This window comes from Trichechus manatus, unplaced genomic scaffold, assembly GCF_000243295.1.
Source record: "Trichechus manatus latirostris isolate Lorelei unplaced genomic scaffold, TriManLat1.0 scaffold00054, whole genome shotgun sequence".
Taxonomy (NCBI): Eukaryota; Metazoa; Chordata; class Mammalia; order Sirenia; family Trichechidae; genus Trichechus; species Trichechus manatus.
In genome coordinates, this window is record NW_004443990.1 from 15790148 (window position 1) to 15805812 (window position 15665).

At 37.2% G+C, this 15665-nt stretch overlaps 2 protein-coding genes across 5 annotated transcripts in view; one reads left to right on the plus strand and one right to left on the minus strand.

The window, feature by feature from the left end:
- Positions 1–15665, minus strand: part of FBXL20 (F-box and leucine rich repeat protein 20) — a 103712-nt gene that overhangs the window by 15227 nt on the left and 72820 nt on the right. For all 4 annotated transcript variants that reach the window (XR_002824367.1, XM_023732811.1, XM_004378023.2 and 1 more), the window contains exons 7-11: positions 12144–12239; positions 9956–10082; positions 8633–8707; positions 3159–3289; positions 398–458 (exon numbers count right to left, since the gene is read on the minus strand). Coding sequence is in view for 3 of the 4 variants with exons in the window: in XM_023732811.1 (XP_023588579.1) it covers positions 398–458; positions 3159–3289; positions 8633–8707; positions 9956–10082; positions 12144–12239 (490 nt within the window). In the remaining variant the exon portion in view is untranslated. The remainder of the gene's footprint in view (positions 1–397; positions 459–3158; positions 3290–8632; positions 8708–9955; positions 10083–12143; positions 12240–15665) is intronic.
- LOC101352714 (heterogeneous nuclear ribonucleoprotein A1-like) lies at positions 5129–6557 on the plus strand. The gene is given in 2 exon segments (XM_023732812.1): positions 5129–5751; positions 5754–6557. Coding segments are annotated over 2 exon segments (1143 nt in total). The 5' UTR covers positions 5129–5315; the 3' UTR covers positions 6461–6557.

Genomic DNA, 15665 nt, shown 5'->3' on the forward strand with positions numbered 1-15665 from the left:
ACTAAAATATCCTGGCGAATACAGAAACTTCCTTATAACCTCTCCACTTAAAGCCAAGATTTTATGTTTCTTTCAACATCAGTCTCATCCACCACACACATACCAAATAACCAAGTCAACTGTTTGGCTATTTCTTTCACAAAGCACCAGAAAGTCCCTTCTTAGTTTAATTTATTGTCTTATGAAACTGTGGAGAATCAAGTCTCATGAAGGAGCAGCATGTTCTCAAAGCACGTGTGCATTTTCAGAGACGTAACATGAGAATGCTTAGGAACATTAGCTGTAGAGGAGTTCACCCACGTCTCATGCTGCCCTGCCATTCCTCATCTCCCTTGCTGCTCATTCTTCTGAAATAAAAATCCAAAATAAACCTATGGAATCTGGAGAAAATACTTACCCTGGCCAGAGTGGTAAAGCCCACATCTGTTAATTGAGAACACCTTGCCACTTCTAATATTCTGTTAAAAAAAAAAAGCGCAAGTCAAGTCCTTGGTCACCGAAAACTGGGTTTATTTAAACAGCAAGAATTTAAGAAAACAACCTCCTGTTCCCTAAGGACTACATACATACTACATAGTGATATTAACAGCTAAGCAAGTCTATATACAGCTCTCTTCATTCATTTTCATGGGGTCATCAAAAAATGGTCCTGTAAATACCACCACATTTCAGGGTGATGCAATCAAAGAACACAGAAGAACATAAAGGAAGCTTGTAGTTAATGCCAAAATGCATGAGAAATGCATTTAAAAGCCTTCTTGATGGCATACTGCTCACCCCCAGAGGGCAGCCTGCTCCTAGAAAACAAAGGAAATGGAGATAAATACCCTGTTTCAGTTAATCTGTTGCCAAAGTAAATTATTCTTTTTCCCTATTTTATATGTAGGTTCATTCAGATTTAAACAGCTTCTTAAAAATACTATAAAGGGACTGTTCAACTACAGGTCTGTTCCAAATATGAAATTCCATACTTATATATAAAAAATACCCTTAAGCTTCCTGCCTCCTCCAGATTCTCAGGGAGGCCCAAAGGAGAGGGAAACTAAGCAGGTAGCCACCTGCTTGTTCAATAACTGCTAAACACCACCTAAATACCAACCACTGGACCAGGCAATCAAAAGTAGCTCTCTTCCATGAAAAGTCTGGCGACCTCTGCACAATGGTACCAAAGAATATTTATTTACATGTTTGCTTACAAATTACTTATTATAGAAGTTGAAAAAGATTAAAGCTAAAGTATAAGAAATCATTTATCAACTAAAAATCAATCAGAAATGAATGCTGTATCTAATGGGAAAGCATGATCTGAATGATACAAATTTTTAGTATCATATTTAAGAACCTTTCCATTCTAACAATAAAATGAACTATAAAGGAGGATGGAGCTGAAGATCCCTCTCTTAAAACAGAAAAAGGTAATGTGTAATATTTTTAGGAAGTCCCCGAGTAGTGCAAACAGTTAATGAGTTTGGCTAACGGAAAGATTGGAAGTTTGAGTCTACTCAGAGGTGCCTCGGAAGAAAGGCCTGGTGATCTACTGCCAAAAAAATCAGTCATTGAAAACGCTAGGGAGTACAGTTCTACTCTGACACATATGGGGTCATCATGAGTCAGGAATGACTCAACAGCAACTGGTTTTTAATATTTTTATAGTGGAGTGTGGTTACCTCCTTAGCTCCAGAGAAGTACTCTACTCCAGGCTTTGTTATTACTAATTTTGACCAACAAGTCTATGTTCTATTAAGGGATTTTGACACTGTACGCAAAGCTTCTTTTGACAATTATGTTTAGGACCCCTGACAACGTGATTATGAAAAAAAGTTTTAGAAACTTTTATTGGTTTACAACGCTTATTATATGTAAGACAAATGGTTTCATGGTCTCTGGAGTCCAAATCCTTGCTCCTCCACTTACTAGCTAGCTATAAGACCTTGAGCAAGTTACCTGACCTCTTAGTGCTTTGGTTTCCTTACTATAATATGGAGATGAAAATAATGGTTATATCATGTTACAAGGATTAAATGAATTAATGTTTGTAAAGCACTTAAAACAATGCCTGATATATACAGTGAAACCTCTGAGAGCTGGAACTTGATAGGACTGCCTTGTTTTTCCAGGTTTTGCAAGTTTTCCGCCTTATCACTTTTCTATCACTCATTTCAGTGGAAAATATTTGAGTTTTCCTTCTCTGACAGGTTCCCACCTTACACAGGTTCCAGCGTTCGAAGCTTCTATTATAATAAATACTACATACATTTGCTTTTAAAAACGAAAAAGGTATATGGGGATCATCCCTACTCATTACAAAATAGTATGTTGTGTTCCTAGAGAATCAATATGGGATTGAAATCATGGGCATGCTACACAGCATTCTTAAATGTTCAGCTAATACCATACTGAAGTAGAGAGCAAGAGTCACAGAGAAACAAGGCTTAGTTCTAAAAGATCACCAACACAAAAAGGTCCTCCTGTAGAGTGTTTTTTTCTGTTTAAATAATCTCCTGCTATATACCTGGCAAGGAGACACAAAAAGGTTCTTCTGCGGGTTTGTTTTTTAAACACCCCACTCCTATGTCCTGGCAAGGAGCCCTGGTGGCACAATGGTTAAATGCTCAGCTGCTAACCAAAAAGTCGGTGGTTCAAATCCACCAGCTGCTCTGTGGAAGAAGAAATCTGGCAATCTGCTCCTGTAAAGATTACAGCCTAGGAAACTCTATGGGGCAGTTCTACGCTGTCCTACAGGGTTGTTCTGAGTTGGAATTGACTCGATGGCACATACAAAAATAAAACAACATGTACCTGGCATCATTACTACAATAAAAATGACCACAGGGTGGGCCTTTTAAAACTTCCTTCAGAAAGGAAATATATGAAAGCATTAGTAAGATAAAATGCCTTTATTTCTTTCTCAAGTAATGAAATAAAATGCTGTTTTTCTCTAGTATGAACAGCAAGAAGTAGAATATGGGGATTGCTACCCCCTGGTTCATACCAATTACATGTAATCAAATAAAGTACAATGCATGTAGGTATGCAGCTGAAAGAACAGTGGCCTGATAGTGTCTACCTTAAAATTTCAAGGTCCCAAGGAATAAATATGGATGAAAGAGGCTTCGGTTCCTTTTCGTTATTTTTTGAGCTAAACAAAAAATGTTTACCTAAGCCGTGGGCAGTTCTGACCTAGAGCATTCAGGATGGCATCTGTGATGTTGGAGCAGCCGGAGGCACAGAGAGACTGTAATTTATGGCACCCTCTGCATATAGTAATGAGACCTTCATCTGTGATTTGCTAAAAAAACAAGAGCAAAAATACCACAGATTTTAGGAACTCAGCAGAAATAAAAGAAGGAAAAATATTACATCTGTAAAAACAAGCACCAAAAAGAAATCAGGGCAGGTTTAACATTAGTCATGTAGCAGACCTAAAAGAAGATGAACGCATTTTGTTTTCTCCTTTCAGTTTCTTCTGATTTAGTTTGCAAGAGAATCTGTTTTTGGTGTAGAGGCAAGAAGCTGTAATGGGATTCATTTAACTTAATGAGACTGGAAATAGCACGGGGTGCGTCACGGTATAGGCTCAGCTATACGATTTAAAAACTTTTGTGTGTTTTAAAAGTAGAACCCTTATCTAGAATACAAGTTACAAAAGCAGCATTTTAGTAAAAAAATATATTTACAAGTTTAAATTGATACTGATAAGTTAGTAAAAAAACATGAAACAAGCTATGGATGACAACTGCATCTATTTTATTTCTGTATTTTAGTTTTACAATGTAAAGAACATCCTATTTTATGGGGATGAACACTTATATCCAAACAAAATATAATTTTGTATATGTTTTAAATTATTTTAAAAGGAAAACAGAACATACATTCAAAGATATTACATATAAACATCTTGATATTTTGGATACTATGAACACTTTCATTTGTCTTGTCAGAGTCACTAATTTTGTATAGGCCTCAGAATAAAGCTCTCCTGCCATTTCTATTTAATCAAACAGTATCCTTAGGTTGCAAGGATAACTGAAAAAACTTCAAACTTTTAACATTCACGGCTTAAATCAGCATGTTCTCAATATCATGCAACCAAAACAAAATATAAATACAAAATAGATGCTAAAGCAGATACCAGGTTTGTCATGAGGTTAAAATAATGAAGCATATACACACGTTGAAGTACCAGAAAAAGCCCCAAACAAATGTGACTAGACAAGGATAACTGACAGCTAAAGGGAGAAGCAGTAATCAATAAGCATGCAGGCCAGTGGAACTTGTGCCACACAGTAGGAGAAAAGCATTATAGGGCTGTGCTGCCTTTTCCTTCTTATGTTCTAAAGTCTATAAAAGATTTACTGAGCAAGAACAATGAGGAAAGTTACACTGCCAATACTTTAACCTAAATATTAAAAACAGTAAAATTTACTAAAATTTTACTTTTGAGAATAAGAGACTAAATCAAGAATGTGCTTAAGTCACTTCAATAATTTTGGGTAGCAATATGAAGTCTCGTGAATGTTGAGAATCATTTATCACACTGTAGGGAAGGAACGACTTGTGTACTAAGATTTGGGTGAAGGAAAACAATAAAATACATATGACAGAACTAGTTCTTTATGCTTACCAACTGTGATTCCTGCCTGCTGAGAAAGAAACCAAGCTAAACCTGAAAATGGTATGTATGTATTTATGTGTGTGTGTGCAAATATGCAATATGTGTGTGCATAGTGTATATTAGTGAGTCGATTCTGACTCATAGCGACCCTATAGGACAGAACAGAACTGCCCCAACAGGATTTCCAAGGAACAGCCAGTGGATTCCAAATGCTGACTTTTTTGTTAGCAGCCGAGCTCTTAACCACTGTGCCACCAGAGCGCCTTATGTAGTGTATAATTTATATAAATTTATATATATACATGTATATAAAATGAAAGTCAGTCATATCATCTGAAGATGCCAAAGAATAGTTTTTTTCTAGCACATAAGACAATGGTTTCATGTTTACAATAGTTGTGCTTGTTATCTGTTATTATTGTTACTGTCAAGTTGATTCTGACTCATGGCAACCCCATGTGTCCAGAATAGAACTGCTCCATAGTGTTTTCAAGGGCGTGACCTTTTGGAAGCAGATCACCAGGCCTATCTCCTGAGGCACCTCTGGGAGGATCTGAACCAACAACCTTTTGGCTAGTAGTCAAGAACTTAACAATTGGCACCACCCAGGGACAACCTGCTATTAGAGGCATGTATTTCAGTCCCATAAATGAGATTAGGGAAATCTTGGTACTAGTATTTGGTAGTAGTATTTACGGTGATGAGAATTAATAAGGAATGTCATTCCTTTAACTCAATCTCCAGGTGCCTCCTAAGCAGATCATCACAGCACTATCTCTCAAAGGACAAAAGGACAGGTCACTTAAATTGTATAAAATGTGGGCTTTCTGCTTGTGGACGCCGCCGAGGAAACATCATTATAGTGTTTCTTCCCACTGCCATCATGTCTAAGTCAGAGTCTCCTAAAGAGCCCGAACAGCTACAGAAACTCTTCATCAGAGGTTTGAGCTTTGAAGCAACACATGAGAGTCTAAGGAGCCATTCCGAGCAATGGGGGATGCTCACGGACTGCGTGGTAATGAGAGATCCAAACACCAAGCGCTCCAGAGGCTTTGGGTTTGTCACTTATTCTACTGTGGAGGAGGTGGATGCAGCCATGAATGCAAGGCCACACAAGGTGGATGGAAGAGTTGTGGAACAAAGAGGGTTATCTCACGAGAAGACTGTTAAAGACCAGGTGCCCACTTAACTGTGAAAAAGATCTTTGTTGCTGGCATTAAAGAAGACACTAAAGAACATCATCTAAGAGACTATTTTGAGCAGTATGAAAAAACTGAAGTGACTGAAATCATGACTGACCGAGGCAGTGGCAAGAAGAGGGGCTTTGCTTTTGTTACTTTTGATGACCATGACTCTGTAGATAAGACTGTCATTCAGAAATACCATACTGTGAATGGGCACAACTGTGAAGTAAGGAAAGCGCTGTCAAAGCAAGAGATGGCCAGTGCCTCATCCAGCCAAAGAGATCAAAGCGGTTCTGGAAACTTTGGTGGTGGCCGTGGAGGTGGTTTTGGTGGGAATGACAACTTTGGTGGTGGAGGAAACTTCAGTGGTCGAGGTGGCTTTGGTGGCAGCTGTGGTGGTGGTGGATATGGAGGCAGTGGGGATGGTTATAATGGATTTGGTAATGATGGAAGCAATTTTGGAGGTGGCGGAAGCTACAATGATTTTGGCAGTTACAACAATCAATCTTCAAATTCTGGACCCATGAAGGGAGGAAACTTTGGAGGCAGAAGCTCTGGCCCTTATGGTGGTGGAGGTCAATACTTTGCCAAACCACGAAACCAAGGTGGCTATGGCGGTTCAAGCAGCAGCAGCAGCTATGGCAGTGGCAGAAGGTTTTAATGACTTCCAGGAAACAAAGCTTAGCAGGAGAGGAGAGCCAGAGAAGTGACAGGGAAGCTACAGGTTACAACAGATTTGTGAACTCAGCCAAGCACAGTGGTGGCAGGGCCTAGCTGCTACAAAGAAGACATGTTTTAGACAATACTCATGTGTATGGGCAAAAAACTTGAGGACTGTATTTGTGACTAATAGTATAACAGGTTATTTTAGTTTCTGTTCTGTGAAAAGTGTAAAGCATTCCAACAAAGGCTTTTTAATGGTTTTTTTTTTTTTTTGCACCTATGCTGCTAATTGCTAAACGTAATAGTCTGATCATGATGCTGAATAAATGTGTCTTTTTTTAAATGTGCTGTGTAAAGTTAGTCTACTCTGAAGCCATCTTGATATAAACTGCCCCCACAGTGTGAAGTTTAGAATTCCTTCAGGGTGATGCCCGGTTCCATTCAGAGTTTATTTACAACCTTAGAAGACTGTTCGGGGCAGAGAGAAGCCATTGTCTTCAGAAACGTTGGTGTAGTTGAACTGATAGTTACTGTGGTGTGACCTGGAGTTCACCATTAAAATGGTCACCCAAGCAAAATTACAGAATTTATTTGGTTATAAAAATGATTGTTGGCACATCCTATGCAATATCTAAATTGACTACTGGTACCAGATAAAACTACAGATGGGACTGAAACTTATGTATTATCCATTATCATGTGTAATCAATAAATGATTTAATATTTTGAAAAAAAAAATTGCATAAAATGTGGACCTTTATATATCACAGTCCTTGGTTGCTGCAAAGGTCCCTGGATGGCACAAATGGCTTGCACTCCATTACTAACCTAAAGTTTGGCAGTTCGAACCCACCCAATGGCTCCACGGGAGAAAGGCCTGGTGATCTGCTTCCATAAAGATTACAGCCAAGAAAATCCTATGGAGCAGTTCTACTCTGTGACACATGGGGTCATCAAAAATCAGAATCAACTCAATGGCAATGGGGTTTTTTTCCTCTTTGTGTGGTGCAAATAGTTAACACGCTTGGCTGCTAACCAAAATGTTGAAGGTTTGAGTTTACCCAGAGGCACCTTGGAAGAAAGGCCCAGTGTTCTACTTCTGAAAAACCAGCCATTGAAAACTCTATGGAATACAGTTCTACTCTGACACACATGGGGTCGCCATGAGTTGGAGTTGATTTGAAAGTAACTGGTACTGGTATTATATCTAACCCTTAAACTAAATAACCACTTTGCTCTCAGGTTCCAAGTGATCAAATAAAAAGCAGAAGGTATAAGGAGAAGGTTTAGCACAAACAAGGAAAACCCTTATCAACTATTTTTTATTGCTATGAGGAGCTCTCACTCATAGGAAGTGTTCAAGGCAACAAAGAAATGCTAAACGTTTACTGTCAAGGTTCTGGGCCCCTTGAGTAGTTTCAGCAAGTTCTCTGAGTAAAATGCAGGGGCTTGGGGGAAGACAAAAAACTGTATGGTCTGAACAAAGCCAAATGCTAACTAGTAACACTACCTGACAATAATTTAAACAGTACACTTTGCTTGCCAAGAAGCCCTGGTGGCGAAGTGGTTAAGCACCAGGCTGCTAACTGAAAGGTCAGCAGTTCACATCCACTAGCTGCTCTGCAGGAGACAGATGTGGCAGCCTGCTTCTGTAAAGATTTACAGCCTTGAAAAGCTTATGCGGCAGTTCTACTCTGGCCTATAAGGTCGCTAGGAGTTGGAATTCAACTCAAGAGTAATGGGTTTGGTTTTTTGGTTTTAGTTTGCCCACCATCTGTTTAGATCAGTAGTTCTCAATAGTAGGGTTGTGACACACTGACACATCTTAATCGATTATAAAGTGTGACTGCAAATAATTTGTTACCAAAATATTTTAAATACTGAAGTTTTTGAATGATTTATTTTTAAAAAGTAGATAGTTGTCTTAAGTAGAAAAGAAAGGGGTGAAGTTATAGTTATCTCTAAGTTATCTACCTACCATACTGTTTATCTTATCTATATCAAAGACTCTAGGCATGACTGCTGTCAAGCATGTAAAGAGTCATCTGTGTGTCTACTGTGTCCCCAGGATTTAGGTGGAAAAACCACTGGTCTTAATGACTGAAACTCTTACAATAATACTACTGAAATGAATTACTAATACAGAATAGTCATGGGAAGGACTGCTTACTAAGCAAGTCTGCAAGTTCAAAGTCACCAGGTCAGGACAGTGTGTACCTATGTACTTCAGCGCTTCATCTTCTAGCTAGAAAGATAAAAAAGAGAGAAAAAATAATTATTGACATGGTTTCAAAGGAGAAAGATTTCCGAATTAATACATTCATCAATACAGTCTAAATATACCCAACCAAATTTCAAAGGGAACAATGAACCAGAAACATTAACATGTTTATCAGTATTTTTTATTAGTTCTGACCATATCAAAATCATATTACCACCACCAAATCAAGGAAAATATGAAATCAACATTTCCTAGTGTTTATGGATTTTGCTTCTGATAAATATGCCTCACAGCATTTTGCTGAGGAATAATGAAGGGTATGACAATTTTCATATTTTCACACCTCCTATGAAGTTTTTTAAAACAAATTTTAGGGAGCAGGAGCTGAGAAAGGAATCCACAGTGTTTATCTGCTGCTGGAAGATCAGTGCCATGCTTACAGTGCTGAGAACAGATGGCAAGTAATTGATTATAATGATTCATTCCAATCAGTATTTTCCAGGATTCCATAAATAACCAGAAGCTCAAGCTGTTGTTGTAAGGCAGTCAGACTTCCAAAGCTCTACTTTAAACAGTGGTCCCCCTCCTACCATGGTAAAAGAATCATGGCATTTTTAATGGAAACTAAAGCATGATTTTAGTAACCATTGATAAAATAATAAAAATCTAGCCTTATATTGTCAATCACTTCCAGATCCATTCTTGATCATTTCCTTTCAGATGCTACCTAGTCAATTCCTCTTTTTCACTGTAAAATACTGAGAAAGTAACATTTTTAATGACAAAGCATGTTGGATTTGTAATGCAACTGGCAGGGAATAATCATCAACATTGTAAAATGTAGGCAGCTGTGTACTTGGCACATTAAAGAAAAATTTCCCGTGGTTAAACAACTAATGGAAATTGCCAAGACTGCTTTCCCTTGCCTATCGTTGAAAGTCTCAGGTAGTAACAACATAGGAAGTTTTCTTTTCAGTACAGATTAAATTGCAGGAAACCTTTCTTGCCTATGGTGTATGCTCAGTGTGATCTTTATCTCCTCACCTTGCCTCTCCCCAAAAATCAATCCTGCAAGGAGATGTTTATCTAGGGTCAGATGTTAATCCTTCTTATATTCTTTTATTCCAAGGACAACACTTTAATTTTCAGTAATCATGTGTCTTTGGTCAATAATATACAACAACTAACATTTCTCTCAAGCTAACACCTTGAGGCTGCTTACCTTGAACTCATGGCTTCTCTGACTTTCATAAGCACTATATGGAGTATTACCTGTGTGCAGCCTTTCAAGAATAAGGCCTTGAGACCCCCACAGCCTCTCACTAGTGCTTGGATGCCATCCTTGGTTACTTGGTCACACCAGGAAATGTTCAGTTGCTCCAACAGTGGACATCCCTCACTTAGGATAAAACAAAATGAGACAAACATATGACTAAATCCAGTTCCAAAGGCATCAAAGTTTCATTTTATTGGCTATTTAGAAAGGAATGGATACAGGTCTATTCCCTCCCACAAGAACATACATATTTACTTTATGTAGATTTAGAATATAGGCAATCCCACAGCAAAAGAAAAGTTAATTCACCAATGTTTGTGGTGTTCATGTGGTGCTATATCACTAGTGAGGCCATCTCAAATCCAACTTAACCAACAAGCAAAAGGTGTAATATTGTTTTTCAGATATATTAGATTTTTATGGAGCTTTATACTTTCCAAAATATTTTTATATTCTTTTTGCACTTATCATATATGTCAATGGTCTCTAGATAGGAAATAAAATTAAATGACTTGTTCAAGCTCACAGAGTAATTAATAAAGAGTTCAGATTCAAATCCAGATTCCCTATCAATTAATTCTATTACTTATCAAAGTAATAATGAGGACTTTTAAATTTTTATTTAAAAAAATTACAAAGGATCTATATATTTTCTTATCTGAGAAGTTTCTAGAATATTATTTCTGTAGGCTGAATTTAGGCTATCTTGTATTCAATCTCTGCCTTTTATCATATACTAGATTCACCTTTGACCTCTTCTGCTCTTACTAGTTTAGTTTCATACCTGGAATATAAAAGAATTCCAAGCTTTCTATGACATTCTTTGGAAAACACCGCTTAAATTGTTTTAAATATTCCCGCCTCTGGAAAAGACCCAGAATATAAAAGCCAGGAGATCTAGGCTCTTTTGTTCTTCAACATTAATGATGTGACTTTAGGCAAGTCACTTTAGGAAACCTGTCTAGATCTCCCTTAATTCAAGACTAGCCAAGGTAGTCTTTCCATATTCTCCCAAATCGATGTACTCACTTCTATTAATATGATGACATGTTTAGTATTGGTTTTTTTCTCCCACTAGACTCTGAGCAACTTAAGGGCAGCAATAATACCTTATTCAGTTAAATACCATGGTTGCATCTCAGTACCTGGCACCTGAAAGCATAATCTTGATTTTTTTAATCTGTAAAATGTCTGTCTTATCTACTTCATAAGGTTTTACATAAATGAGACCACATGTAAAAGTATCTTATAAACTATATAAAGTTGTTCTACATATGTGCTCAATATTCACAAAGATCTACAAGTAGTATTTTTAGATAACTTACACTCTACTTAACTAAATCAATATTTATTCTTAAAATAGCTTAACTCTTACTATGCATAAATGGACCAATACATGAGACCATAATCCTTTATAAAAGGTTGATTAAAAGATAAGAGAATGAACATTTCAGCCTCCTTTTAAGATAAATCTTCTATAATATACTTAAAAAAATACATTAACATTAAAATAATTAACATTTACTGGGAGCCCTGGTGGCACAGTGGTTAAGAGCTCAGCTGCTAACCAAAAGGTCGGCAGTTCAAATCCACCAGTTGCTCCTTAGAAATCTTACGGGGCAGTTCTACTTTGTGCTATAGGGTCGCTACAAGTCAGAATCAACTTGATGGCAACAGTTACTATATGCCAGATACCATGTTAAATACTTTATATACATTATGTTGAACTTTTATATGACAAAAACTGTCAAATGTTGGCAACTTTATATGGTTCAGTCTAGTATTATCTCGTTTAATCCCCAAAATAGCCTTATGAGATGATGAGGAAAAGCTCAGAAGGGTTATATGTGCTCGAGGTATCTGGTTAATAATCTGACTCCTGAACTCTGTTTTAATCACTATGCTATGATGATATGTGCCTTTTATTTTTTTGGAAAACAAGCTATCAGAGAAATCTAGTCATTCATGTATAACTGTACTACTCTACACTACCTTTTTTCATACATCCTAGTCATTTCATCTAGATGTGTCCTATAATTCAGGCAAGCAGTAAGACAAAAGATCTCTTCTGAACTACAGTGCATATTCATAAAACACAGATGCCTTTAATTCCAACTTCATTTCAGTTATTTTAAAAAATGTATTTTTTCTAATTATTGAACATGCTTATTAAAAGAAAGTTACCTCAGAGCTTTTAGAGACATGTTTGTTATTGACGTACAGGAAGCCAAGTCAAGGTGTCTGAGTTTGGAACAGAACTTGCTAAGGCTAGTACACGTACTGAAAAATGGAAAAAGGAGAAAATAAAGAATGAACAAAATCAGAACACATCCTTAGTATACTATACACCATTCTGACTAAACATGTTTGCATATGTAAGAACTGTAAAATTTCCATGCCCCGAATAAAAGCAGTTGTAAATCCTGGAACCTTTCACATTCAGGAAGGGGCAGATAACCACTGACATAGAAGAAAGGCTGTGCTGTATGTGAGAATTTGCATGAGGGAAAGGTGGTGCTTGATTCACATTTGGAAATGTTAACAGCTATTAACAGTACATTACACATGTGTGCTCTAAGAGATCTACATGCATTTTGCAAATCTAGAAACACCAGAAAGCTAGCTAGTACCTGCCATCATGTGGTCAAACATGAAGACTCAAAAGTTTTGTCTCTGCTCTTTCACTTAAATCTCTGTCCAAGATAACCTTTTGCATGGCAGTAATGAAAGAACTGGATTTTTACAAGGTATACAAAAGATGGACTGGTACTGGGCTTAAACAAGCTAAGTTATGAAATATTGTCACCCACTTTCCTTATGAATTTCTTAAAGACTCTTTTTCCACAGCGGTCAAATTCTCAGTTTTTTAAATTTAGTACTAAGAAAAATTTTAAATATACACAAAAGAAGGGTAAATGGTATAGAGAACCCACATGTATTATCATTAAGCTTTGGTATTTAATATTCTGCTATTTTTGTTTCATCCATTCCTGTTTATGCTCCAATATTTTAAAGCAAACCCCAGACATACTATTTCACCTGTAAATATTTCAGTACACATTTCTGATAGGGACGTTTAAGAAAACACAACCATACCATTATCACACCCAACAAAACTAATAATTCTTTAATATCATCTGATACTCAGTCCGTGTTGAATTTTCCCCTATTATCTCATGAATGAATGCCTTTGACCAAATCATTTGTTTAAACTAGGATCCAAACAAGATCTGTACATTATGTTTGGCTGATAGATCTCTTAAGTCTCTGTGTGGACATGTTTCCATTTCTTTTGTGTAGATTTCTAGGAATGGAATTGCTAGGGCTTAGTATATACTAAGTCTGGAGCCCTGGTGGCGCAGTGGTTAAGCACTCAGCTGCTAACCAAAAGATCAGCGGTTTGAGCCCACCAGCCGCTCTGCAAGAGAAAGATGTGGCAATCTCCTTTCCTAAAGATTTACAGCCTTGGAAACCTATCTGGCAGTTCTACTCTCCTACAGTGTCACTATGAGTCGGCATCAACTTGACAGCAATGGGTTTGGTATTTTTTTTTTTTTTAGTAGTAAGTTCATCCATCACTTGTCTGTCAGTCTGTCATACTGTGGTGGCTTGTGTGTTGCTATGATGCTGGAAACTATGCCACAGGTATTTCAAATACCAGCAGGGTCACCCACGGCAGACAGGTTTCAGCAGACCTTCCAGACTAAGACAGACTACAAAGAAAGGCTGGTAATCTATTTTTGAAAATTAGCCTATGAAAACCTTATGGCTCACAACAGAACATTGTTCAACTCACTTGTTTGGATCACTAACCAAACCAAAACCAAACCCGTTGCCATCTAATCGATTCCAACTCACAGTGCCCCTATACGACAGAGTAGAACTGCCCCGTAGGATTTCCAAGGAGCGGCTGGTGGATTCAAACTGCTGACCTTTTGGTTAGCAGCCAAGCTCTTAACTTTGATCATTACGAGGGATCAACTGCTAGAGGACATCATTTTTGGTGAAGTAGAGGGCCAATGTGGGCGTGAAAGACCCTTGGTGAGATGGACTGGCATAGTAGCTGCAACAATGAACTCGAACCTTCTGGTGACTGAGAAGACAATGAAGGACTGGGCAATGTTTGTTCTGTTGTACACAAGGTTGCCATTAGTTAGAGTTGACACAATGGTAGCTAACAACAACATAGTAGGTTTAACTTTTTAAGAAACTGCCAAAATGTATCATTTTACATTCCCAGCAGCAATACATGAAAGTTCTAGTTTCTCCACATCCTTGCAAAACTTGGTATTGCTCTTTTTTATTAGAGCCATTTTAGTGGGTACAGAGTAGAATCACATTATGGTTTTATTTTGCAATTCCCTGATGACTAATAACCTTGAACACATTTTCATGTACTTATTAACCATTCATATGTCTTCCTTAACAGAATGTCTATCCAAGTCTTTAGCCCATTTTTTAATTGGATTTTTTTGTCTTATTACTGAAATTTATTCTTTAATATTATTTTAAAATTTTTTATTGCACGTTAGATGACAGTTAACATAACAAACTAGCTTCTCATTAAACAGTTAGTATACATACTGTTTTATGACACTGATTAACAACCCTATGACATGTCAACACTCTCCCTTCTCAACCTTAGGGTTCCCTATTAACAGCTTTCCTGTCCTCTCCTGCCTTCTAGTCCCTCCCCTGGCCTGGTATGCCCCTTTAGTCTCGTTTTTGTTTTATGGGCCTAATTTTGGACGGAGGGTGAAACTCAGGAGTGACTTCATTACTGAGTTAAAAGGGTGTCCAGGGGCCATACTCTCAGGGTTTCTCCAGTCTCTGTCAGGCCAGTTAAGTCTGGTCTTTTTTTGTGGGTTAGAATTTTGTTCTCCATTTTTCTCCAGCTCTGTCTGGGACCCTCTATTGTGATCCCTGTCAGAGCAGTCAGTGGTGGTAGCCGGGCACCATCTAGTTGTACTGGACTCAGTCTGGTGAAGGCCATGGTAGTTGTGGTCCATTAGTCCTTTGGACTAATCTTTCCCTTGTATCGTAAGTTTTCTTCATTCTTCCTTGCTCCTGAAGGGTGAAATTTATTCTTGATACAAGTATTTTTTTTATCAGATGTATGATTCACAAATATTTTCTCCTGGTCTGTGTCTTTTCATTTTCTCAATGATGCCTTTTGAAGCACAAAAGTTTTTAATTTTAATGAAATCCAGTTTATCAACTTTTTCTTTTATAGCTTGTGCTCTTCATGGATCTAAGAACTCTTTGATTAAGCAAGATCACAAAGTTTTTCCCCTATGTTTTCCTCTAGGAAATTTTAGTTTTAGCTTTTACATTTAGGTCTCTGCTCCATTTTGAGTTAATTTTTGGGTATGGTGTGAATTAAGGGTCTAAGTTTTTTTTTTTTTGGGGGGGGTATGGATATCTGAATGTCCCAGCATAATTTGTTGAAAAGACTATCATACTTTCCTCATCGAATTATTTTAATTATTTGTCAAAAATGAATTGACCATAAATATAAGGGTTTATTTATATTGCTTTGGGCTTAGTTTCTCATTTCTTTTCTTTTTTTTTTATAATTTATTTTTTATTTTTTACTGTATTTCAGGTGGAGGCTTACAGAACAAATAATTTCTCATGAAACAGAAGTACACATGTTGTTTTATAACATTGGTTAATAACTCCACAACATATCAACCCTCTAACTTC